This window comes from Poromitra crassiceps (assembly GCF_964638095.1).
Source record: "Poromitra crassiceps genome assembly, chromosome: 18".
NCBI lineage: Eukaryota > Metazoa > Chordata > Actinopteri > Beryciformes > Melamphaidae > Poromitra > Poromitra crassiceps.
The window spans coordinates 18,805,097-18,830,245 of NC_139636.1; the positions used below are offsets into that span (position 1 = coordinate 18,805,097).

The 25,149-nt window shown below is 43.4% G+C and overlaps 1 protein-coding gene across 1 annotated transcript; it reads right to left on the reverse strand.

Moving 5' to 3' along the window:
- LOC310792992 (transmembrane protein 65-like) lies at positions 1-24,440 on the reverse strand (the record flags this gene model as incomplete). The annotated part of the gene is made up of 9 exons (XM_083654743.1): positions 1-117; positions 2,919-3,024; positions 3,223-3,265; positions 3,577-3,631; positions 4,552-4,619; positions 6,637-6,681; positions 17,069-17,250; positions 18,803-19,016; positions 24,434-24,440. 9 exons carry the CDS (start codon positions 24,438-24,440, stop codon positions 1-3), a joined length of 837 nt encoding a protein of 278 aa, XP_083510869.1.
- Between the last annotated feature and the right edge of the window lie 709 nt (positions 24,441-25,149).

Genomic DNA, 25,149 nt, shown 5'->3' on the forward strand with positions numbered 1-25,149 from the left:
TTAGGACTGTGTTGGTGCGTGGGCTCGAGCCTTTTTCTCCTTCTCATCGTCATCGCTCAGGAAAAACAGCGGGAACATGCCCAGGATGCAGCCGATGGTCACGCCTAGAGCTTTACCCTGTGCAGGAAGCAGACATGTGGCTTTGACGTACAACTCAACATTTAGCCCACTTTGTAGAAAATACACAAATATATATATATATATATATATATATATATATATATATATATATATATATATATATATATATAGCTTAACCCGAGTGGACAATTCTGATATAGGCTATTGAAATAGGCTAGAATTAAAATCTGACATATCCCTACCCTATTAAAGAAACTGATATTTTTAAATGTGTATGTTATAGCCTATATGAATGAAACGACTAATTACAGTAAGCACACGCTTTGGGACATAATAACACCATATGGTGATATTCACTGCGTAACTGCGCGGCAGCCCTTTGGTGTGTTTCAAATGGATCGTTCCACAGAGCACCAATTTTCGTTAGTTTCTAATGGTTTATCTGAATCCGAACTGAGTCATCCTCCAATTCTCCAATGGAGGTTTGCACGAGATGACGCCAAGCGCAGTGAGGAAGCATAGCTTAAAACTCATCCATTTTGGTATCAGGGGTTTTAGATGTCACCCTGCATATGCGATGGACATCGGTTATGCTCATCTTTGGTACTGTAGCTCCTGGAGGCATCTTGTGTAAAATAACGCCATATTGAAAAAGGATAATCAAATCAAAACAGTAAAAACAAATTTGATCTTAGTGATTGTACATGTTACAGTATATCGCCGCTGTCAATTCAATGTTTACAGCGAGCCCAGCTAGGCAGCGGAAGCAGAGAGTATGGTATTCCGGTTTGGTCACGTGACCTTCAGCATAAGGCCTATTGAGGTTGGTTGAACACCAGACAGGCTGCAGCGTTCTGAATGAGCTGCAACGGTCTGATGGCAGAGGCAGGTAGGCCAGCCAGAAGAACGTTGCAGTAGTCCAGGAGGGAGATGACAAGTGCCTCGACCAGGAGTTGTGTCGCTTCCCTCATAAGAAACAGACGGATTTTGCGGATGTTGTACAGGGAGAACCAACAGGAGTGGGTAGTCGCTGCAATGCAGGCCGTGTTGGACAGCTGGTTATGCAGAATCACCCCGAGGTTCTTAGCAGCTTGAGACAACACTACAGACAGTAGTGTTGTCAATGGAGATGGAGAGGTTTAAGAGAGGGCAGTTTTTGCCTGGAAGTAATGGGCGAGTAACTTAACTGTTCGGTTTCTCTTTGTTATGGAGTGGGATGGGATGTATGTTAATGTTTACGTTGGAAAATGTGCACCAGTCTGTGTGTGACCAGGGGATATTCAAGATTCAAGAGGCTCAAGATTTTTTATTGTCACTCCGGTGTACAAGTACGCACATTAGGGTGTCAAAATTAATCGTATAATCGATGCATCGAGATGCGGAGGTGTGAATCGAATCGAATCGTGAGGCCAGTGAAGATTCACAGCCCTAACGCACATGTGAAATTCGTATGCTGAGGGCTCCGTTACAGACAAGGTGCAGTAGGTAAATAAGGTTGGGTAGGTACAAAATCCCAGCAGCAGTTTGCCTGGTAAACCAGCCAGTCACGTGAACTCACATTTCATTTTGTTCTTTGTTTCCGTCTGGCCTCAAGCCCTGGGAGGGCTTCTGCAGAAACTGCAAAGCGTACAAGCCAATCGGCAACACGCCTCGTAGTTGACATTGTAACCGGCCAATCAGGAACACCACTAGCAAAACAATCATGGCTGCCTCCTTGCCTGTCCGCCTCGAGGAGTAATGTCAAAGTTCGTCGAGTTTAACCAGCCATAAACTGCAGTTATTGCAGAAATAGACTCAATAACAACAATTAAACAAGTACAGGAGTATGCAACAGCGGAGTTTCTCGACGGAAAATGTGTTTTTGCCGTTCTCCTGAGTGGATTTGGGTTTGAATGGATCCAACGCTGATTGGCTGAAGGCAAGTATACCCGCCCAACTTCCGCCCACTGCAAACACTGGGTGAAAGCTTCAGGCCAGACAGAAAAGAGGAACGAAATTAAATGTGAGTTCACGTGACCGGCTGGTTTACCAGGCTATCAAAAAGTGTCCACTTGTCAGTGGAAGTGTGCAAATGACAATAACATGGCACACAGGTTTATTGCACTACTGTGTGTGTGTGTGTGTGTGTGTGTGTGTGTGTGTGTGTGTGTTTGTGTGCACGCGCGCATGTGCACACATGCACGTGACATGCGCGCAAGGGCAGATAAAAATGTTTGCACGAGGGCCAATTGCAACTATGACATGCCCTGTTCCTGTTAATGGTAGAATTGATATGTAATGTAATGTGATTAGCATGTGAGAGTTGAGTCTGTAATGTGATGTAATGTAATGTGATGTGATTACCATGTGAGAGCCGAGTCTGTAATGTGATGTAATGTAATGTGATGTGATTACCATGTGAGAGCTGAGTCTGTAATGTGATGTAATGTGATGTGATGTGATTACCATGTGAGAGCTGAGTCTGTAATGTAATGTAATGTAATGTGATGTAATGTAATGCGATTACCATGTGAGAGCTGAGTCTGTAATGTGATGTAATGTAATGTGATGTGATGTGATTACCATGTGAGAGCTGAGTCTGTAATGTAATGTGATGTAATGTGATGTGATTACCATGTGAGAGCTGAGTCTGTAATGTGATGTAATGTAATGTGATGTGATGTGATTACCATGTGAGAGCTGAGTCTGTAATGTAATGTGATGTAATGTGATGTGATTACCATGTGAGAGCTGAGTCTGTAATGTGATGTAATGTAATGTGATGTAATGTGATGTGATTACCATGTGAGAGCTGAGTCTGTAATGCAATGTAATGTGATGTAATGTGATGTGATTACCATGTGAGAGCTGACTCTGCTCTGCCACATGTCGGCTTGTTTGGGCGTCAGTTCTGGACCCTGCATGCCCAACCTCGACACCAGAGCCTCCACATAGCCTGCAAGACTACACACACATACACACGCACGCACAGACAAACACGCACAGACGCACACGCATACATCTTGGTTGAGGAAAGGCAGGGGAGGGAGCACCCAGTAACACTCTTGGAAAAAGCTAATCCAACAGACGACTTCACGCTTTCAGAAGTAAAATAACAGTGAGGAGACTTTATATATCAATATTAGAGCTTCACGTTCTTACCCCAGACCGGCCAGATCTGACACCAGGTTCCCCCAAGCTGCAGCTGTAGAGAGAAACACACTTTGACTTCTGATGTTCTTACATTTAATTTGATTTCTAATTTAATTAAAAGAGGAAAAATAATAATGAAAGTCTGGGGAGTGGGGACAAGGATTTTTTTCAAATCATAAGAATTTAGAAAACAAATTGGATCACACACATAATAGGGGTGGGATAATATATCGATAGGTGATCGATATCGTATGGTGTATGGATGCAAAGTGAAAACATCTATGTACAATACGTAAACATGTAACTTGTATTTATGTGGACATAAATAAATCATTCACATGCGTGTATGCGTGCGTGTGTTACCAGCCATAGTGGAGATGCCCAGGGTGACCCCTATAGAGAGCTCAATCTGTGTTCCCTGTGGACAGAGGGGAGAGAAGATGATCCAGACTCTGATGTCACATAACAACACATCATAAGATCTAGATCAGTGGTCTGCGGGCGCGGGGCTCCAACTGGTGGAAGTTTTTACATAGTGTTGGAGTACTTGAGACCGGTCTTCATCTTGAGACCGGTCTCAAGAGCACATTTTGATGGTCTCGGTCTAGTCTCAGTCTCGTCCTCCATCGGTCTTGGTCTTGTCTCGGGCAAGCCGGACTCGGGATTTTATTTCAAGACCAACCGAGACCACAACTGCAGTGACATCATTACTTGCCTGTGTATATTTTTTTACTGTGATTGGGTGTAAAAACCCCTCCTTCAATCGCAAACAATAACCTTGCAGTTTGAAACTTTTTAACGCTGTAGCCACTCCCATCACATTCATGCACAAAGGAAGACAACAGAACACAGGTCAACAAGGTGGCTGGAAAGATGTTGTCTAAATCATCTGTCATATGATTTGCTTATACAAACCACAAAGGGGGGAGTTATAAATAATTTAGCAGCAGTAAGGTGCTTTCATAGATGCATACAACATTCTCCCATCCCATCAACTAGGGTTCAGAGTGACCTGCACATAGCACTAACAGCCACATCCCTTGTCATAAATAACATATTCATCAGCATTGTGCTGCTCTCTTTGTTGACCTCTCAAAGGCATTCGACATGGTTGACCACGGTATCTTATCTCCATTGGATTAGATTACCTCTGCGTCAGCTGGTTTTCCAACTATCTGTCTGGGAGAAAACAGGTCGTTGTTGCTGACAGTATGCAATGCATGCATGCGCCTCAGGCAAATGCGGAAGTAACTTGGTTACATTTAAGTTTTTCTGTGGTGTGACAAACTCAAAACGCATATTTATTTAGGGTATATTTATTTTAACTTATTAACTTACTGCTGCGATCATGATGGCATTATCCAGGAAACCAAATCCAACGAAGGGGATGGCGTTGTGGAGCATCACTGAAACACACAAAAAAAACATTTAGACAATAAACAGCAAATCTGACATCTAGAATTAAATCTTTTTTTCTTCTTCTAATATTCCCCTCCCGCCCGATTTTTTTTATCCCATTTTTATCCCCCATTAGTGCTATTTTTTTTTTTTTTTTAATCCTGGTTGCTGTTCCACCCTCTGCTGATCTGGGCAGAGCCGAAACTGGCTCCATGCTTCCTCCGAGACATGGGCAGTAGCCAGCCGCTTCTTTTCACCTGACAGGGGAAGCTTCACCGGTAGGACATAGCACGTGGGAGGATCATGCTATTCCAATGAGTTCCCCTCCCTCCGAACAGGCACCCCTAACGACCAGAGGAGGCACCACTTCAGCGACCAGGATATGGCATGTTTTAGTGTGGGGTTCCTATATGAAGGAAACCCCCAGGGGGCACGGGGAGAACAAGCAAACTCCACACAGAAAGGCCCTTTTGACAGTGGGCACTCGAGGACATGCGGACGGGCACGCACTCCTTCAGCGCTCACGAAGCCCCAGGTGGGAATCAAACGCAGGACCTTCTAGCTGTGAGGCGACAGCGCTTACCACTGCGCCATCGTGCCCCTTAGAATTAAATCTTTATCAAGCAGCTTTGCATGTTGGCTGTATCTGCTGGCTTAAATGTGGGTCAAATTAAATGATATCAATGGATAAGTAAAACAAATTCTCTGTGAATTTGACACACACACACACACACATATATACCGTATATATATATATATATATATATATATATATATATATACACACACATATACAGTACTTTTTCTGATTTCCCCCCCATTTTCTCCCCAATTGTACTTGGCCAATTTTTCCCTCTGCTGTCCCAGTTGCTGTTCCACCCTCTGCCGATGTGGGGAGAGCCGTAGACTAGCCACCATTCCTCCAACACATGCACAGTTGCCAGCCACTTCTTTTCACCTGACAGCGAGGAGGAGCTTCACCGGCAGGACGTAGCATGTGGGAGGATCACACAATTCCCACCAGTTCCCTTCCGCCCTGAACAGGCGCCCCGACCGACCAGAGGAGGCGCTAGTGCAGTGACCAGGACACATACCCCTAATCCGGCTTCCCACCCGCAGACACAGCTAATCGTGGCTGTATGGATGCCCAACCAAACCGGAGGCAACACAGGGGCCGTGAACCTGTGACCCTCGTGTTGGTAGGCAGTATGCGCGGGCTACCCAGAACCCGCTGGGTCCCACAGGCTGACCCGAGCCGCAGGCGGTCTGGGTTGGCAAAAATTCTGAAAATATCGCGGTTGCGGGCGGGGCAGGCTCAAAATGTGACAAAGCAACATTATTAAGTTACTTAGAGTTAGAGAAGTGAAACGCGCCGAGTCGCAGACTAACCTTTATTAAAGACGTGAACTCACTCTCGCTCTCACACACACACACAGATGCACACGTACACACAGTCAGACAGACAAGGCGAGTTTGCGTGTCTGAAGCAGACTGCACCTGCTGCACTCTCTCTACTATAGCCTACATGGTGGAGTAAAGAAACGCTTCAAATGAGGTAGCCTATGTATGTGTCCTTAAAACAAACATTTTGGAAGGATTATTCGCTGTAATTATTATTTGAAGTGTCCATAAACGAAAGAAACCCTGAACCGCGCATCACTAGGCAGGGAATCTACCACTACAGATTAATATATTTTTTTTTAACTTGCACCACACTCTTTAAGTCAGTGGTTCCTAATTTATTTTTACATGAAGGAACCCTAAACTGACAAAGATTAGACCACGGACCCCCATTTGATAGGATTTTGTCCCATGGTGCCCAATAAGATTGATGCTTTTAGATGTTTTATTACAGAAAGTCTATAAAATGACCAAAATATTCATTGTGTTACTTATGAATGGAATTATAGCGAAAATAAATTACCCCCCTTTTGGCTGGGGACCCCCATTTGAGAACCACTGCTTTAAGTGAATTGATCCCCCCCCCCCCCCCCCCCACACCCCCACACCCCTAGTGTCTCTCACCGTATTTGATCTGTGCTGTAGACAGCGGCGTAGGCTCCAGGTTTTCTGAAAAGGAAAACATTAAAACATCAAATCAACAAACAAAGTTAAACAAATCAAAACATCATAATGGTTTCACATACTACTGGGGAAAACATTTAATTTCATTCAAATTGAGCAAATCCTAACCAACATCTCAAATGTATATTTTTCAAGTGGCAAAATGAAAAATAGAAAACTATTGCAATTCACGTCAATTCAATGCATTTGGCCCATATTATAGCACTAGTAAAGGCTAGAGAAACACCTTATGTTAAGGTAAAAGGGCCAAAGTACACTGTTAACCAACCAAGCTATAATCCAGCTGCACTACATTCTAGTCCACTGGCTGTGTCTAAAGGGTTAATAATTAGCCATGATGGGTGTTTGGAGGAGTTTCATACTGAAACACACTAAAGGTTTGTCACACTGCTGCCTTTAACATGCCTCTGATCCCACATCTACTTTGATTGGCTGAAGAGAGAGTGGCGCCAACGCAAGTCCAAAATGCTTGATCGTCACAAGACTCACGTAGGTCCATTCCATAGGCTCCATTCTAGCATCAACCTATAGTCAGTGTTTCCCCTACCATTCTACAGGCCAGGCTAGAAAAGAAATTGCAAAAAAACAAACAAACAGATTTATTATTTATTATTTAGCGAATGCAAGGTCCTTGAGCCAAGCAGTTGCCTCCTGATCTGCTGTATGGAGGGTGACTAATCCTCCTTCAAGTCTTTGTAGAGGGCAAGCTTCGATGATGTGTTGCATTGTCTGCTGCTCTAGGGCACATCCCATAATACAACTGTTCACATCGCATCACATAATAGTATGACACTTGGGATGCCATTGCGAACATAGATGCGAACAGGTTAGCTAAAAGTTTAGCATCGCCAGCGAGGGCCCCCACCCTTGCGGTCGGGGTACGTTTCACAATCCCTCCAGGCCTGAAAGTTTTTCTAGGGGAAACACTGATAGTGGACTTTAAGGGTAGTTCCTGCACTTCCTGGAAGTACATGGCAAGCCGTTTGAATGCATAAATAATGTTATAATAAAGCTGATAATATACTATTTGATTCTTTAAACGCCTTCTCCTTTCAAAGTACATCACAAACAGTCCATTCTGCTACAACTCTACAGTGCTGCTTAATCCAGAACCTTAGTTCCTATTGTGAGGTAAAAAATAAAAATGGTTGAAGTGAATGGAGATGACACAACTCTTGCTATCTCAATGACTCTGATTTCAATTATGTTTACACTTTACATCATCTGAACTGAGGTGAAAGAGTAGCCTCAGGATAAGTGGTTAAAGAGTCCACACATCTATAACTGTTTCTTAAGACTTTTCCTTGTATTTACTTTCTTTTTCCTTTGTCTTGTTTTGAGTTTTAAGTCACGTTTAAAAAGTTATTTCGCTCCAGACAAGAAACATCTGTGGGAGAAGCACTTATGTGAATCTACACAACAGCCTACAGCTACAGACTACAGACTACAGGCCATCAGCCTACAGGCCATCAGTGCCGCCTGTCAAACTGACACTGCATGGCTGCTTTACACTGTGTATTTTAATTGGACTCAGTGGGAGTCTGCCATGTCCACAAGAGCTTGAGAAGCTACTGGATTTCACATCATTACCATCACAGCTGTAAGCAGGTGGTTGAGAACAAGCTACAGCTTAAAGTCGAGCTGAAAAAAAAAAAAAAAACTTCTTTCTATTTCTCTCAAGTCCCTATGGATGAGCGTTCTATCATCTGCTGCATGCTATCCAGTCTGCTTAGAACACTACAGCTAAAACTAAGGAATTCAAAGCATGTACTGTATTATCCTCACTCCTTATCTATTAGAGCAGGGGTTCCCAACCTTTTTTGTGCCAAGGACCGGTAGATAGATGGTTGTCAATTTTAATTATATATATATATATAGATAGATAGATAGATAGATAGATAGATAGATAGATAGATAGATAGACTTTATTGCAGACTCAAGGTCCATACAAAAATACAGTCAAATACACACAATACAAAAAAGATTAAAAGAAAACACAAAATAAAAATAGTCTAGTGACTCATTTTAAAAGACACCTATACCAGTGCTCCCAAAGCTGAGACGTGCAGCGTGTGGCACTGTACGCAATGTTCACCAGCACCACCACAAGTTGATTTTCAGAATCATTTAGCCGACAGATAAACCTGTACATTACATTTCTCAAGACAGCTTGCAGTGTGTTCATTCACTCCAGCACTCACAAACATCTCACTCGCACTAGTCCATCTGGGCCTTTTTAGCAGTATTCTCAGAGCATTATTATATGCCACTTGCAGTCTCTGAAGGCTGGCTTTTTTATAGTTCAACCACAGATGTGCAGTGTACAAAGGTGAACAGTACGCTGTAAACAGAGTCAGCTTCACTCCATCAGTGCAACAACCAAATTTTCGTGACAATACATTTGCTCGTACATACAACATACGACACTGACGATAAATGTCCTCGTCATCTGTCAGTTGGTCTGTGATCACGTGACCAAGATATTTAACTTCACTGCAGACATTCAGAACATTACCAGACAGTTTAAAGTCAGGAAAGGTCATACGTCTATCTTCCACGGTTCTGCAAATCATAATAGCACTTTTTGCATCGTTATATTTTACATCCTGTTATCCTATTATATATATATTAGTCCGGGAGCCGTGGGGTTGAACCTCGCTTCGTCGGATAAAGTTTTTTTCTCTGCTGATTCTTGTAGTTTGGGGGTATCTATTCAAAATACAGGAGGGTGCCCGGTGAGTACCCTTGAGCATTTTCAGATATTAACCCCTTAAGTGCCAAAATTCCAGAAAATTAGGGATTTATGGGATTTCATGCAAAATACTCAAATCAAATGCATCCAATTTGTTTTCTCCAATGTCTATTCATAAAGGAGGTCATGTACAATGTATCTCATTCCACATTAAATAATATTAACCCTTTTAGGCCGTGCCAGCAAAACCAAATGTTTATGACTATAGGGGTTGTGCTGGATGAGAACATCCATTGAGCCTTTGCTCATTGGCATGTAGAGATTCAGAGTAGATGATACACATTGGGAGGTGTGAAGGGCACATTTTGCTGCTGATGGTCTGATGGTAGATAAGCCTATTTGGATCTTGAGCATCCTACCCTGAAACATGCACAGAACATTGTGCATGGCAAACCAGGCACTCCACAGTTGATCCACACCTGATCATCTCCAAAATGTAGTCTGGGACAAGTTTGCAATCTTCCGGTAGAGTGGTTGGGCTCAGTGACCTGTTGCATGTCTTTTTTTCCATCAAAATTCCTCAGTGTTCAATGCTAGTGGCAGATTTACATTGATATTTCAATATATTGCTTGAAAGTGGGCCCTCTTAATGAATGAATGAATGCTTCATTCGCTGGCGGTAAAGCAGCTAAGTTTGGAGCAGACATGTCCTTTCCCTTTCTTTTCCTCCCAGACAAGTAGCCTTGTGTGTGACATGTCTGTGCTCTCATTTATACCAGAACAGGCTGAGATGAAGGCAGTGGCTTGGTCGGGGACCTGCTGGAACGGTGCACCCACATTGCTAATGACAGAGCCTTTTCCCAACCCATAGTAAGATGCTACAGTGTCACATCCCAATATGGCATGGGCTGGTAAAAGGTTCTTCACAATTTGTGAATGCTTGGCCAGTGTTGACTTGATGTCCACTATTGCCCTTTCCTTGTGGGGCAATTCCATGATGTGTGGTGTACATCCAGTCCTTCCTGTGAAGGAGTAGGATGAACACATCTGTGTCATCAGAAACCACTGAGATTTGATGGGCTTCTCCAGCACACCTCAGGACCTTTTGGACAATGTGTCAGTTTCTTCCTGTTGATTTTCTAGATCATATTGGCTCCTTCTTTCTTCCAACCTGATCTCAATGGGGCATGGCTCCTCCCCTGTCACCACCAACTTGTTTGTTGTCCTCTGTAGATGGAAAAGCTGATCCTTCCCTGGGTCAGTTCCTCACATAAGAGCTAAGAGATGGTGTTTCTAGCTGACCCCTGTCTCTGTGACATCTCGGGTGATGGACTTGATACAGTTCTGTAATCAGAGTAGCTGCCGAAGATGAGGTAGTCACTGTCTGATAGGTATGAATTCAGCCGTGTCCTATCATTTTTGATGAAATCGACTATGGTGCCATCAGCTGACCAGTGGATGTCCAAAGAAGGGCTGATGCATCAATGACACTGGCATTCCTCCTGGAGATTTTGACTTGGAATGACTTCTTCAGTGTAGACTTGGATTTACAAATTTGCATTCCGTCCTCATCCTCCCAGTAACAGTGTGATTATACCCTTGAATCGATGGCATTTAGGTCATGAATTGTCATAAATTGTGGAGTTGTCAACTTGGATTGATTTGGTTGTTGTCATTGTCTTTACTTTGTTTGAGATGGTGTTGTAAAATCCCTCTGCCCAAGTCTTCTCAAAATCTTCTAACATTGCCTCCCCAATCATTACGGCATACTGTCACTGGTGGGGTGATCTTGATGTTCACGATGCTTTTGCCCCTGGATGTTCGTTGGGATCCAATGGATGGAGGCAGCTTTCCAGTTTCTGACAAAGTCCAGTCCTGCCCTTGACTTTGGCATCTGCTTAACCCATGGCTTTAGCCTCCTCCTTGTGATAGAGATTAACCGTTGTATCTGTCTCACCCTCTTCCATCTCCTTCATGTCTGACTCAATCTTGCAGTGTCGTATATTTAAGTACATCGGGAGAAGAAGAGATGAACCACAGAAAAACGATGGAGAACATGATATCTATTTAAAGTATTTGTTTTATTTGCAGAATGTGATATCTGACATGGCTGTCTTGTAGAGTCATGGAGAGGTAGTCTTGAGTGTGTTCCCCTGCCCTCTGAACCTGCGTCCACTGTATTTAAAAACTTTCTTCACTTAGGGCAACTCCCACTTTCAATGCTCTATCATCCAATCAGCTCCTTCTCCTAAATGAGTATGTGCTGTCTGTCGGACCACTACAGTGTGTCACCCATCAATCAAACCCCCATCTGACAGCTGCCTCCATCCTTGAAAGGGCTTCCTGCTCCTTCCTGCTTAGATCCCCCAACAAATGGTTTTTATCTCCTGTTACGATGGCCTGAAGGGTCATTTCCCTCAGTATCCCCACTATCTCCTCTCAGTATCACAACAGAATACTGGCCTGTGACTGTTTGAGAGCATTTGAGCATGTGCGTTCGTTCATCCTCTCATAAACAGAGCCACTGTTGCTCCTGTGTGTGCGTAAACTCCCTGCAAAAATGTGTGTAGCTCTCCTGTCTTCTCCTTGATCCTAATCCAGCCTTTTGTTAAATCCTGTGTCTCTGTGTGTCCCTCCTGAGGCTATCACTTTTATTGCTTCTCTCCCTACTTCAAAGAGAGCCGGAATGTCTCTGTCCCCAGCTGCTCCTAGTTAGTTAAGTTAATAACTAGTCTCCCTTTGTCTCTTCTCTGTACACCATAACTTAATATTTAAGAATAAAGGACAATTATAAGACAGTGTAGTAGGGGCGGTGGCAGCCCAGATACCACAGCAGCAGACAGTATGTGGTGGCTCAGGGCCCAGATCTTCAGTGCCTCTGGCTTCATGGTTATTCCAATGATCCCTCCATCACTGTGGCCGTACCTCATGAAAGTGGTTATGAACTGGTTGATCCACAGGCCATTCCATATTCCACTAATGTGTCACATCACATGCTGCCCCTGGACAAAATTATTTTGTGGAGGAAGCTTCTCCATGGAACGAAGATAGTAGAGGCTATACCAGACATGGTTGACATGGCCAGCTGCAAAGTACGGTAGTAGGTAAGCATCTTCTGGAATGTGGTCAGATGAAGAAGCAAGTCCCCCTCACGTTCAGCCCAGATGTATGACATCAGCATCAGCATCATTGGTTTCACCGAGACCTAAACCCAAAGTTTGTCTGTTCTGGTCTGACTCACAATCTGATCCTCTGAAGGATCCTCCATCAGGTCATTTACTTTCTGGAAATATCTTACCGGAACTCCAGAGAGCCCACTATCAGCCATCAGTGAGCATAAAGCCCCAACAAAACTCATCAATGCGTGCATACCCCAAGACGCTTTAAGCAGCGCAACCACATCTATAAGTGACATGTGTGTCTGTTTGAGGCGAGATGTGTCTGAGCCGAGATGCAGTGTCCCAACCATTTTGAGTGGGGTGGCCCAGGGCACAGACTCAAGCAAGGGTGGCACTGATTGCGGCATTTAGGAAGGATGTAGAAAGGTTTTCCCTCACCAAAATTTAGCCTAACATCACTCTAGCTTAGCTTAACAATTAGCCCGCTACAGCCTCTGAAAGACAGTATTGTTGGCCATAGATGCCAGCACCCTCAGGATTTTGGGGTGGCCAATTAGATTTAAGGGGTGGCCTGTGCCACCCCTGGCCACTCCCTAGAAACTCCCCTGCCAAGGTGTGTGCACAGGATTTGAACAGTGCACCTAGAACCCTCCCCCCCGGCTGTACAAGGAATTGAGAGTGGAGACAGAAAGTGCCACGGCTCAAAGCCGGTGAAACATGCACACATGCGCACATGCACGCACACACACACACAGTGCCAGAGAGAGGGGAGTGGGGGAGAAGGGTCTGACTCGCTTCAACACCTAGGAGTGATTTATCAGACTAAAAGTCCTCTGCTAATTTCATGTTTTTATTGGGGGTGGGGGGGGGCACATGGTGGGTTTATCAAATAGGCTACATTATACATGACATCCTTGCTCCTTTATGAATAAACATTGGAGAAAGCAAATTTGATGCATTTGATTTGAGTATTTTGCATGAAATATCATAAATCCCTATTTGTATGGGATTTTGGCACTTAAGGGGTTAATATCTAAAAATGCTCAAGGGTGCTCACCGGGCACCCTCCTGTATTTTGAATAGGTACCCCAAACTACAAGAATCAGCAGAGAAAAAAACTTTATCAGACGAAACAAGGTTCATCAAAAAAACAGCATTTGGCTCCCGGACTATATATATATATATATATTAATAAACATAGGCTATAATATTATAGGCTGTGTGGTAGTTGAAACATAGTTTCAAGTTGACGTTTATTTATGTTTGTAGTTTGTAAAAAAAATGTTTGTAATTTATTTTATTTTTTTCTTTGACTGGGCTCGCAGCGACCGGGCTCGCGGCCCGGGACCAAATGCGTTGCGGCCCCGGTACCGGTCCGCTGCCCGGTGGGACCACTGTATTAGAGTACAGTAGCAGCAATGAATAGAGATGACATTAGTAGACATCTATACTATAATGACGGGATTCTCTCTGTCTCTGTCTCTGTCTCTGTCTCTGTCTCTGTCTCTCTCTCTCTCTCTCTCTCTCTCTCTCTCTCTCTCTCTCTCTCTCTCTCTCTCTCTCTCTCTCTCTCTCTCTCTCTCTCTCTCTCTCTCTCTCTCTCTCTCTCTCTCTCTCTCTCTCTCTCTCTCTCTCTCTCTCTCTCTCTGTCCTTAGCGTATCTCGAGAACCGTTGGTCGGATCGACTTCAAACTTCAGGCCAGGTGAGCAGAATGGAGGCTTTTCGTTTGTTTGTTTGACGTTTGAAAGTTGGTCAACATCCACTTCAATTTTTTAGGAGAATTCTGCAACAGTGTTTTGTTGTGAGCCTCCACAAATGTTTTGTGGACTAAAAAACTGCCCTTCGATCGGTATGGGGTGAGTAGATAATGACTTAATTTCCATTTTTAGGTGAACTGTTCCTTTAACATGTTGCCATTGTTTTTACCCCTGGGTTTGTATGGAAGTTAGAAGTTCTCGTATGGTGACACCCTACAGGATGACTCACAGCAACATTTCTCACACCCGCTCGACTTCTTTTTGAGAAAACACCTGGGATTATGAAGGGAGGGGCCATGTTTGTGCGCGCGCGCACTCACTCACTCACTCACTCACTCACTCACTCACTCACTCACACACACACACACACAGTATCACAGTACAGTAACTCCATGTCATCAGTATTATCAGGTAATGGTATACTGCCTCAGTCTAGAGCTGCAACATTAGTCAGACAGAAAATTAATCTGCAACATTTCTTTTTATAATCAATTAATCGTTTAGACTCATTTTTAAGAAAGAAACTAGAACGACCGCAACGTGGACTTATGCCTCCACCATTAGTTCATTCTACACTCCAAATCGCCAGTTGAGGCAAATTGGAAGAAATTCCGTCAAGGCGCTCCTGAGATGTTGCGTTAGAGAGCTTGAAAATTGGGTGAGTGAGGTCACAGTGACCTTGAACTTTGAGCACCAAAATGTCCTTGAGTCCAAGTGGACGTTTGAGGCAAATTCAAGGGAAATTCCATCAAGACATTCCTGAGATATCGCGTTAACAAGGTTGAAAATGGCATTCGAGAGGTCACAGTGACCTTGACCTTTGACCTTTGACCACCAAAATCTAATCAGATCATCCTTGAGTCTAAGTGGATGTTTAAGGCAAATGTGATGAAATTCCGTCAAGGCGTTCCTCAGATATTGCGTTAACAAACCTCGGACGGACGGACGGACAACCCGGATCCATAATGCCTCCGGCCTGGCTATCGCCGGCGGAGGCATAAAAATATATATTTATTCGCTTCATTACAGCCTAACATTACCCCTAGGACTACAACTCAGTGTCCACTGTCAATCATCACCTTTTCACACATGATTTTCATGTGGTTCTTTTATTTAACTACTTGATCTGCTTGCTGTAGCCTGGACTCAGACTCCAGTCCAGGACTTGGACTGATTTTCAAGACTGCTGACTCGACTTGGACTTGAGCATTCATGCATTCTAAGACTCGGAGGATGGAGATGAGCACTTGGATGACGAGACATTTTTGTGTGTTTTTGTTAGTTTCTTTTTTTTTAATAGGTCCTAATAATTTGCCATAAGATATTGATAGCTATATTAATACTGTACTGTGACATTATTCAATTTAGTACAAGGGCAGGCATGTGTGTTCCACCTACATGTGGATTCACGCTCATGCTCAGTAACTCTGGACTCGGACTCAGGTAACGGGGACTACTCACTCGACTCGGACCAGTGTTTCAGTCCAAGACAAGTCTGAATCACCATTAAGAAGAGATGTGACGACAACACTGGCTGTAGCTGTTTTGTCCTATACATTCTTTTAACTGTAAAGTGTATTGGGGAGCCATGCTTCAGAGTGATTCTGCACTTTAAATGAAATTGATTTATTGATTTCAGCTCCACAGCTGTGCTTTCTGCTGCATCACCTTGAGCTATGGCCTTAAGGTGCTCCTCTCCTTGGTCAGGGTAAGGGTTCGTTAGGGTTAGTTATGGGTTAAGGTTAGAATTAGTGTTAGGGTTAGTTAGAGGTTAGGGTTAGGATTAGTGTTAGGGTAATGGTTGATTTATCGTAGGGCGCTCGGAATTTTTCACAAGTGTCTAACGGTTTGTTAACGGCTGTAATATTTTCGCCTTCCTCCGAGTCCAAATCACCGTAAAATAGGCCTGTTTCGTCACATGTGATGAACTATTAAAGTTTGCTGGGTCTGGAATCACAATGCTAATGTTGTGAGCATGCAGTGTGCATTAATGTTGCAGTAGTCTCGCTTGCCAGACTATCTCCCTGTACCGGGAGACAACACTGAAAATTAAAGCACTGTAAAACCATCTTCCTCTGACTCCAAATCACTGTAAAATCATCCTCCTCTGAGTCTAAATTACTCTAAAAAACATCCTGCCCAAGTCCTAAATGCAAACAAAACCATGGACAGACACTCTTCTCTTTATCCCCCGCATCGGTTTTGACAGACGACGGCTTGAATCTCTCTGCTCCTCCAGAACTCCACTCCGCCCAAACCAGCCCTCTGTTTTCCCCAGGGAGGAAGCTGCTGGCCCGGGCAGGCTGGCTGTCAGACACCGCTACACTGATGGAACTCTCTCTCGAGTCTAGCCAATCACAGTGCTACACAGACGGAACTCTCTCTCTCTAGCCAATCACAGTGCTACACTGATGGAACTCTCTCTCTAGCCAATCACAGTGCTACACTAACGGAACTCTCTCTCTAGCCAATCACAGTGCTACACTGACGGAACTCTCTCTCTAGCCAATCACAGTGCTACACTGATGGAACTCTCTCTCTAGCCAATCACAGTGCTACACTGACGGAACTCTCTCTCTAGCCAATCACAGTGCTACACTGACGGAACGCTCTCTCTAGCCACTCACAGTGCGCAACAAAATATGATGGTGTCCATCACATAACATTCTCCAGGTGCCAAAGAAAAGTGTGGAGAGACCATCTTTTCTGTCTCTTCTGACATCATATCTGTCCAGAGACAGTTTCAAAAGTATGGAGAGATTAAGCATAAATTGGGGATAGGGGTGACTGTAGGTGGTCTGACCTTGAGCTATCTTGACAGAGGTGTAGGTCTGTAGTTCAGTCAGTAGTTGGCTCCTCTCTGAAGGCTTCAGGCTGTAGATGAACTCTTTGGCTCTCTGAGGAGATGTCAGAGGCTCTCTGGGCTGCTTCCTCCCAGCCTGGGTCCCCAACAGCCGGGCCGAGACCTGGCTGTCTGTCCCCGAGCTGAACAAGATGGAGCAAACATCAGATCTCTGGATTTGTAGGCTGAATGGTGACACACCAATATATATCTGTGTATTTCCTACAAAGTGGGCTAAATATTAATTTGTAAGTCAAAGCCATTATTTTTTATAAATGATAAATTATCCGATTCCAGCTTAAATGTGAATATTTTCTGCTTTCTTTACTCCTCTATCACAATAAACTGGTTGACATTTTTCAGAATTTTCTGACATTTTATAGACAAACAACTAATCGATTAAATCGAGAAAATATTCAACAGATTAATGACAATGAAAATAATTGTTAGTTGCAGCCCTACATATCCCTGTTGTCAATATTACCTGGGGCTGAGCAATATGGACATAAAAAAAATCATATCTCTGTAATTGTAGGCTGAATGGCGATACACCATATAATTTATATTTTCTACAAAGTGGCTAAATGTTCAGTTATAAGTCAAAGCGACATGTGAGAGGTCACAAGCACTTTGATTAAAACAAGACTAAGTTAAAATCATACTGCAATGAAAGTGATGGGTGTGTGACAGAGCACCCCACCCTCCAAATGCTTTTTGAGAAAACTGTAATCAAACAAGATAGGAAAATCATTGCTGACCCCTCCCGTGTCTTGTATTCAGAATATGAACTGCTCCCATCTGGCAGATGTTACAGAGTTTAAATTAAAAACAAGAAAAGACACCTCAACAGATACAAGAACTCTTTTATCCCTCATCAGTCTCATAAACTCAGGTCATAAACTAGCCCCATAAGTGACCCTACTACTGTACTCCGTATAGTATACACTCGTGCAGTACTCGGTTCACATTGCCTTCCATAAGGCAATAGGGGGGAACGGCTGTTCAAAACGCTCTCCTACCCGTCTCCGACGTCCGATTGCAGATCCGAAGATATGATAGTCCTCCTACAGAAGCCAGTAATTTAGCCGGGGCGATTAAAATTATACTGCTGCGTGAAACAACAGTTTAAAAGCAGTGCATATATCATTTGTGTCCAGTGTCCAATTTATAATGGCTATGCAGTCCAGTGAACAGCATTTATCTATTTAGATACTGAGAACATTAATGTTATTGAAAGTTATTGTCATACAGAAACATAATTTGTATTGTATAGCTTCGTTTAAATGCTTAATTTATAGTTTTACTGTGCGAATTTATCATTTTTCAATGGCATCTGTGTGCTCTAGGCTTGTGCAAAAACGTTTTTACTTTGAAAAACGGCCACGGGAAATACTTATTGTTGCTGGCGAACCAGAGGTGGTTCACTCTCTGTCTCGAGTCCCCTCCCCTCTCTGCCCCTGACAAGTAAACTCAAGATCCCAAGATGAAGCGGTCTCCGTGTCATTATTTCATCCATAATTACAGAATATAAAGAACCCTAAACGCTCGATTAGATCTATATCATGTATCATAATATGTCATATCTCTTATCATATCATAATACCAATATCATAATATAAGATATACGATATATAGCGTTATATACACATACATACACCATATATACAGGCTATAGCCCAGTCAGTCCTAATTTACCTCCAGCAGCTCGGGTCATGTGTCTCTGTCCTCCCCGGGGTCAGCGCTCTGAGTCCCGGCTGTCTGACAGCTCCGTGCAGCCTGAGCAGCTTCAGCATGGTGTGAACGGTCAGTCCAAACCCACAGTGCTGTCTTTCTGTGTCTGTGTAGAGTTCACGCTGAGTCGAGCTGAGAGTTTGGACGCTTCTCACCGGTTTTGTTCGGTCCAGCAGATCTTTAGTAAAAAGCCTTTGAGTTTAGTCTCAGACTGTTTCTCCTGTTAGCTCACATTAGCTTACAGCAGGCATTAGTTAGCATATTATTACATTGGCTTTAGCTTTAGCTTCCAGCTCGTGCACCGTCCAGTCTGTCTCTGGTTAAGTTTAGCAGAATGACGTCAGCCGTCAAGCTCACCGGAATAAAGAATAGTAATTTTAGGGTGCGTTCGTCAATCGATCTAGTCTCTACACTGACATGAGAGCGCGGGTGTACCGGTACATTACAACGGCGCTCCCAATTTGTCGAGTGTGCGCTCTTCGCTCTGGCGCTCGGAGTGGACGACGAACGCACCCATAATAAAACACCAATACAAATTGCTTACTTCCGCTAAAACCTTGAAAATAAAACAGTTTCAATCAATATACACGTTTCAATCGTCAAATACCAGGAACAAACAATACTATTGTCCGGCAACGGTCTTCAAAATAAAACGCATATTTACCAATATCTTACTACTTCTGAGACCTTTCAAAATAAACCAATTTCAACCGATGATTTCAACCGTCAAGCTACCACCACATAATGTTAGCTGCTACTGCAACACAACAAAAGACTAACGCGAGACTCAGCCTTCATTCTTCAGAGACAAAAAAAAACATTATAGAAAAATATCAGAATTAATCTTGTTTATTAATGAAAGACACCATGACAATATATTACAACTCGGCTGGCCACAGAATGCGCAAGATACATCGGAAATATTACTTTGACCCATTTAAAATCATGTGACTCATGTCACGTTCCATTACAGCACCGGCAGTCTAGCCCTTATTAAGGCCTTGTTGTCAAGGCCGGATTAATAGTAATATGGGCCCTGGGGCTATGGATTTTTTAAAGGCCCCCCCATGTTGCCGTCAAGCCCCCCCACCCCCCCTCCATCTCCAAAACACCATTCAGCAGCACTGCTTACACGCAAGACACATCTTATTTTAGAGAGTGTATAATGAAAGCCTGCTATATAAAGCCTGAACTTGGCTAACTTATCTGAGTGATAATAATCACATAATAGGCTATTAAAAAACACCCCAACTATTCACTGTTCATCATGCAGTGGCGTCATTTCAGCAAAAGCCAAGGTATGACAAGGGACACACTGGTTTATCAGTGTGGAGTCAATTTGTGGAGTCAATTTTGGTGAGTTGTTTCTATGCAATTCACTTGATGTGTAAGTAGTAAACATATTTAATTCCAGTGAATCATAGTGTTACTTTTTGTGTGAAAAGTGCTACAAACAGGACCTCACAGGCTGTGCATAAAACTAATGCTGTAAATTGTACAAGGAACCCCTAACCATACCTGTCAACATTGGGCTGTGAAAAAGGGGGAGATTTTCTTGGGTATCAGTGAATGACTTATCCTCAATGTACCCCTCCCCCCATATAACCCTACATCACAAATTAATAGAATAAATACAAGGATGTACAGTAAATTATTTTCTAGTCTCAAATTCATGACTCGCAGTAAAATAAATACAGGTAATGATAAAATAAAATAAAATAAAATAAAATAAAATAAAATAAAATAAAATAAAATAAAATAAAATAAATATACAACATGTACAAAAGATGTGATCAAAAGTGAGCATCTAAAATTTACATCACAAAAATGATCAAGTGCAAACATTGAGAGTTTCAGTGAATATGGCTATGGTAGAAGTTCCCCCCTGTGCTTCCACGGCTTGTCTGTGTTTGGCATCAATGTTTAACATGTTTGCTAATGTCATTTTCTCCACCGTGTTCTACAGTGGGGAACATACATAGCTTGCAAAACGACATTGCCTGACATAGCTTGCAAAACGCATAGCTTGCAAAACATAGCTTGCAAAACATATAGCTTGCAAAATGCATGGTATTTGCTAATGTGGCTAGTGGTTAGAAATGGGAAGTTATCGCACTGAAATTTAGCAGCACATCTCTTCTTCTTGGGGCATGTTTGACTGCGGTCCTCCACCGAGAGCTTGAGCGAGTGCAGTGACGCAGTTACGCACCATGCATCACTCGTCACTCTAAAAATATTAATGTTTTAGCCTACATTAATAATTGACCACAAAGTAGTTACATTAATGTAGCCTACTTTTTGTTAATAAACATAAACAACACAATACAGCAGTAAAAACAATATACGGTAGGCTAGCTAGGTGTGAGGAAGTGTAACCTCTGTAAACTGGTATGTGTGGGTACACTATAGAAATTATTTCTGTCAGACAATTATTTGTCGTTGGAGGGTTTGTTTATTTCCATGAACAGAGTTTAAATAGGCTACATAATCCTAAATAAGCTACACCTATCAACTATCCATTAAGCCATGAGCCCAAGCACCACAATCAGCCAGGGATGCAAACTCATGTATGGTGAAATAAGAGACACCGGGGGTGCGGGTGGGGTGTTTGCAACAATTTTGTGCAACCCCCCTTCCCCCCATCAATTCGGTTACGGTGGTCGTGGTTAAGAAAACCCTGATCTTTTCACTTCCCCAGGTTCCTTTATCTGTGTCAAAACCTCCCCCTCCCATTATTTTAGATTTAGAATGTTAATTTTCTATAAAACACAATACATTTTAATGTAATTCCACAACATTTATTCTTGGCCCTCGGCCCTGCACCCAGATTGAGTTTTGGCCCTTCATGGGAAATAATTTGGGCACCCCTGCTCTAGTTAGTATAATAAAGGAGAAGTTTTACTTGAAAATTGTGAAATGACGCCATCTGCTGGTCCAAACCATCACCAGAATTTGCTTCATGAAGTTCCACATTTAAATTGCAAATGATGTTATAAAGCAGAGGATCATAATTTTAGGAGGCACAAGGAGGTGTTTCAGGCCAAAATCGCAGCAGTGGTGTTGTGAAAAAGCACATTTGATTTAGTCGAGAACTCCATGACTATTGTAGGTAGAGCGATAACAGAGAAACTATGGTCACAACAGTCATTGACTTGTTCTACATTCTCTGTGTTCACTTCTTGTCAATGAAATAATGCTGAACTTTAACAGTTCATCAGTTTGCTGGGGACCCCCTGGAACCCCCTCTGGACCCCTGGTGGTCCATGGATCCCAGCGTGCGAAACACTAATACAATATCAGTCGGGTAGATGTCAGAGAGTTACGCATGCTTGTGTGTATGTTGTAATGTATTTGTCAGAGCAGTTTAAAGGTGATGTCACTGGCATTTAGAGATAAGACAAAACAATATATAATATTATCAACGATGATTTGATTTAAATAAATCTCTTTTTAAAACAAAAGTCAGAACAGCTTTTACCTTTCAAAAGCTTTCAGGACAATCAACCCCAAACTCCTTCATGCTAACCTGACCAAAAGCACAGCTTTTCAATCCAAATCAAATCCATCCAACTGTTCATTAACCTACTACCAATAACTACCAAGGATCTTAACACCCCCGACACTGACATGAGGCTGCGGGCGAGGCCGAAGTTGAGCAATTGTGCGCTGAGTGACTTCACTCGAGCACTCCATGATGTGATCAGTGATGGGATGTGCGTGTGTCTGTGTGTGTGTGTGTGTGTGTGTGTGTGTGTGTGTGTGTGTGCGTGTGCGTGCGTGCGTTAACAAGCATGGCCCCTTCCTCAAACAGAAGCCGAGCGGGCATGAGAAATGCCGCTGTGAGTCCCCCCTGGGGGACCCCCATTTGAGAACCACTGCTGTAGGGTGTCACCATAATGAGAACTGTTGTGTGTGTGTGTGTGTGTGTGTGTGTGTGTGTGTGTGTGTGTGTGTGTGTGTGTGTGTGTGTGTGTGTGTACATTATACATACATACATACATACACACATTTTGGTTGAGCTGAATCACATGGTTTGACCAAGTAAAATTATTTTTTGTAAGCATTTTTCTATGGATGGCAGGTGAAATCCCTTGGTTCGTATGCCTAACCCAAAAGTGGGCGTGACTTTGGCTCTCTATGTAGGCCACATTCGTAGAGATAGACGCCCCCGCTCCCTCCCCACACACACACACCTCAATCTTCCATCTTGTTCTCTCACCCCCAACAAAAATAGCACCAACGCTGGCATCTCCTCCCCCCCCCCCCCCCCCCCACACACACACACACACACACATCATTTTTCCATTTCCATTGCTCTCTGTTGTCCTTATTAACCCAAACAGGGACAGAACCAGTGAGAGCGTGTGGGGCCCAGGGGCTCTCTGTCCTCCGCTCCTGACCCAGATACTCCCCGTCTCTCTCATCCAGCACACAGGCAAGGGCACCTTGACTGGCCAGGTAACACAGAATATCATTATGTGTGTGTGTGTGTGTGTGTGTGTGTGTGTGTGTGTGTGTGTGTGTGTGTGTGTGTGTGTGTGTGTGTTTGTGTGTGTGTGTGTGTGTGTGTGTGTGTGTGTGTGTGTGTGTATAATAATTGATTGGATTTATATAGCGCCTTTCTAGATACTCAAAGCGCTTCACATATCAAGGGAGGGAGGGGGAGGGAACTCAACTCATCCACCACCGATGTGTAGCACCCACCTGGGTGATGCACGGCAGCGAGTTTGCGCCAGAACGCTCACCACACATCAGCTATCACGGTGGAGAGTTGAGGACTGAATGTGCCAATTAAGTAAGAGGGATGATTAGGTGGCCATGATTGAAGGAAGGCCTGTTTGGGAATTTAGCCAGGGCACCGGGGTTACACCCCTACTCTTGCGAAGAGTGCCAATGGGATCGTTTAATGACCACAGAGAGTCATATATATATATATATACACACATATATATATATACAGTATATGCGCTCGACCCCTAGCCCCCGTTCACACAGTACGCCGAAGCAACGCTCAACCAGGATTGACGCCGATTTTCCAAGCGTGAAGTCGCGCCGCCGCACCGACGCAGGGATGAAGTCAATGGGAGTTGTGGGCGGCTTCAAGGCGTGAGAGTAGGCGCTGAGAGGAAAAGACAAGGCGTCTTGTGTGAACGGTAACAGTGGGGCCACACTTGCGCGACGTTTGACGCAGGCTGTCGCTGCTGCCCATTCACTTTGTATTGGATCGCGTAGCCAGGTATCCCAGCATGCTTTGCAAGGCGATGAGCAGCGTGTTCAATACAAAGTGAATGGGCAGCAGCGACAGCCTGCGTCAAATGTCGCGCAAGTGTGGCTCCACCGTAAGGCGTACGTTCAGCTTGTGCCTGCTTCAAGCTTCAGTTCTGCTTACGTTCGGCGTCCTGTGTGAACAAGGGCCTAGTCTCTGCAGCGGCCGAGCCCACAGTTGCAGCGCACAGTTGCTCAACTTCGCATCCCTGATGATGACATCACTCTGAGAAAATAAACAAGCATAAACATGGCTTGGTACAACTGAAAATAGTACACAGGGTTCATTTTACTAATGCTAGATTGGCAAATATTTATCCAAACACTGACCTGCCATGCCCTCGATGTAGAGGTCAGCCAGCAGACCTAGTGTCCCAATCTCTCCACCTTCTGGATAAGTCTATTTAAAGCTTTTAGTGGATGTTTGAAACTCAAATTGACCCTGAACCAATCTGTGCCCTCTTTGGTTTAACACCAAGTGAGTCCTGTGCTTCCTTACCAAATAAAGCCTACGTGGTCAGCTTTCACTACGCTCCTTGCGTAGTGATCCTTTTAAAATTGAAGCAACACACTCCTCCATCCTTTTCTCACTGGCTCAGAGATGTCATATTAAAGCTAGAGAAAATTAAGTATACAATCAAAGGCTCTTCTCAAACCTTTGATAAGCCCCTTCCTGAAAATGTATGATTCTCTGCAGGAACCCAGATAGGCGAAGAGTAGGGTACACATAAGTCCAGCTACAGTGAGCGCTTTTCCATAACTCCTCCTCCATTTAGTTTTTTTTCTCCTCTCCCATTCTTTATTTATGATTTATATGACTATACAATTGTCTTAGTAGAACTGTCTTTCCTTCATCAACATGTACTTTGGAACCTGTAATCCTATGGGTGGGTGGGGAGGGATGGGAATGGGAATGGGGAATTTAATATCTCAACTTATTTGATTTTTTAGCATTTCCTTGTACTTGAAAGATCAATGGGTGATCTGAAGTCAATATAATATCTATGTATATATGTTTTGTATTATTTTCCCCGAGTGGGATGAAA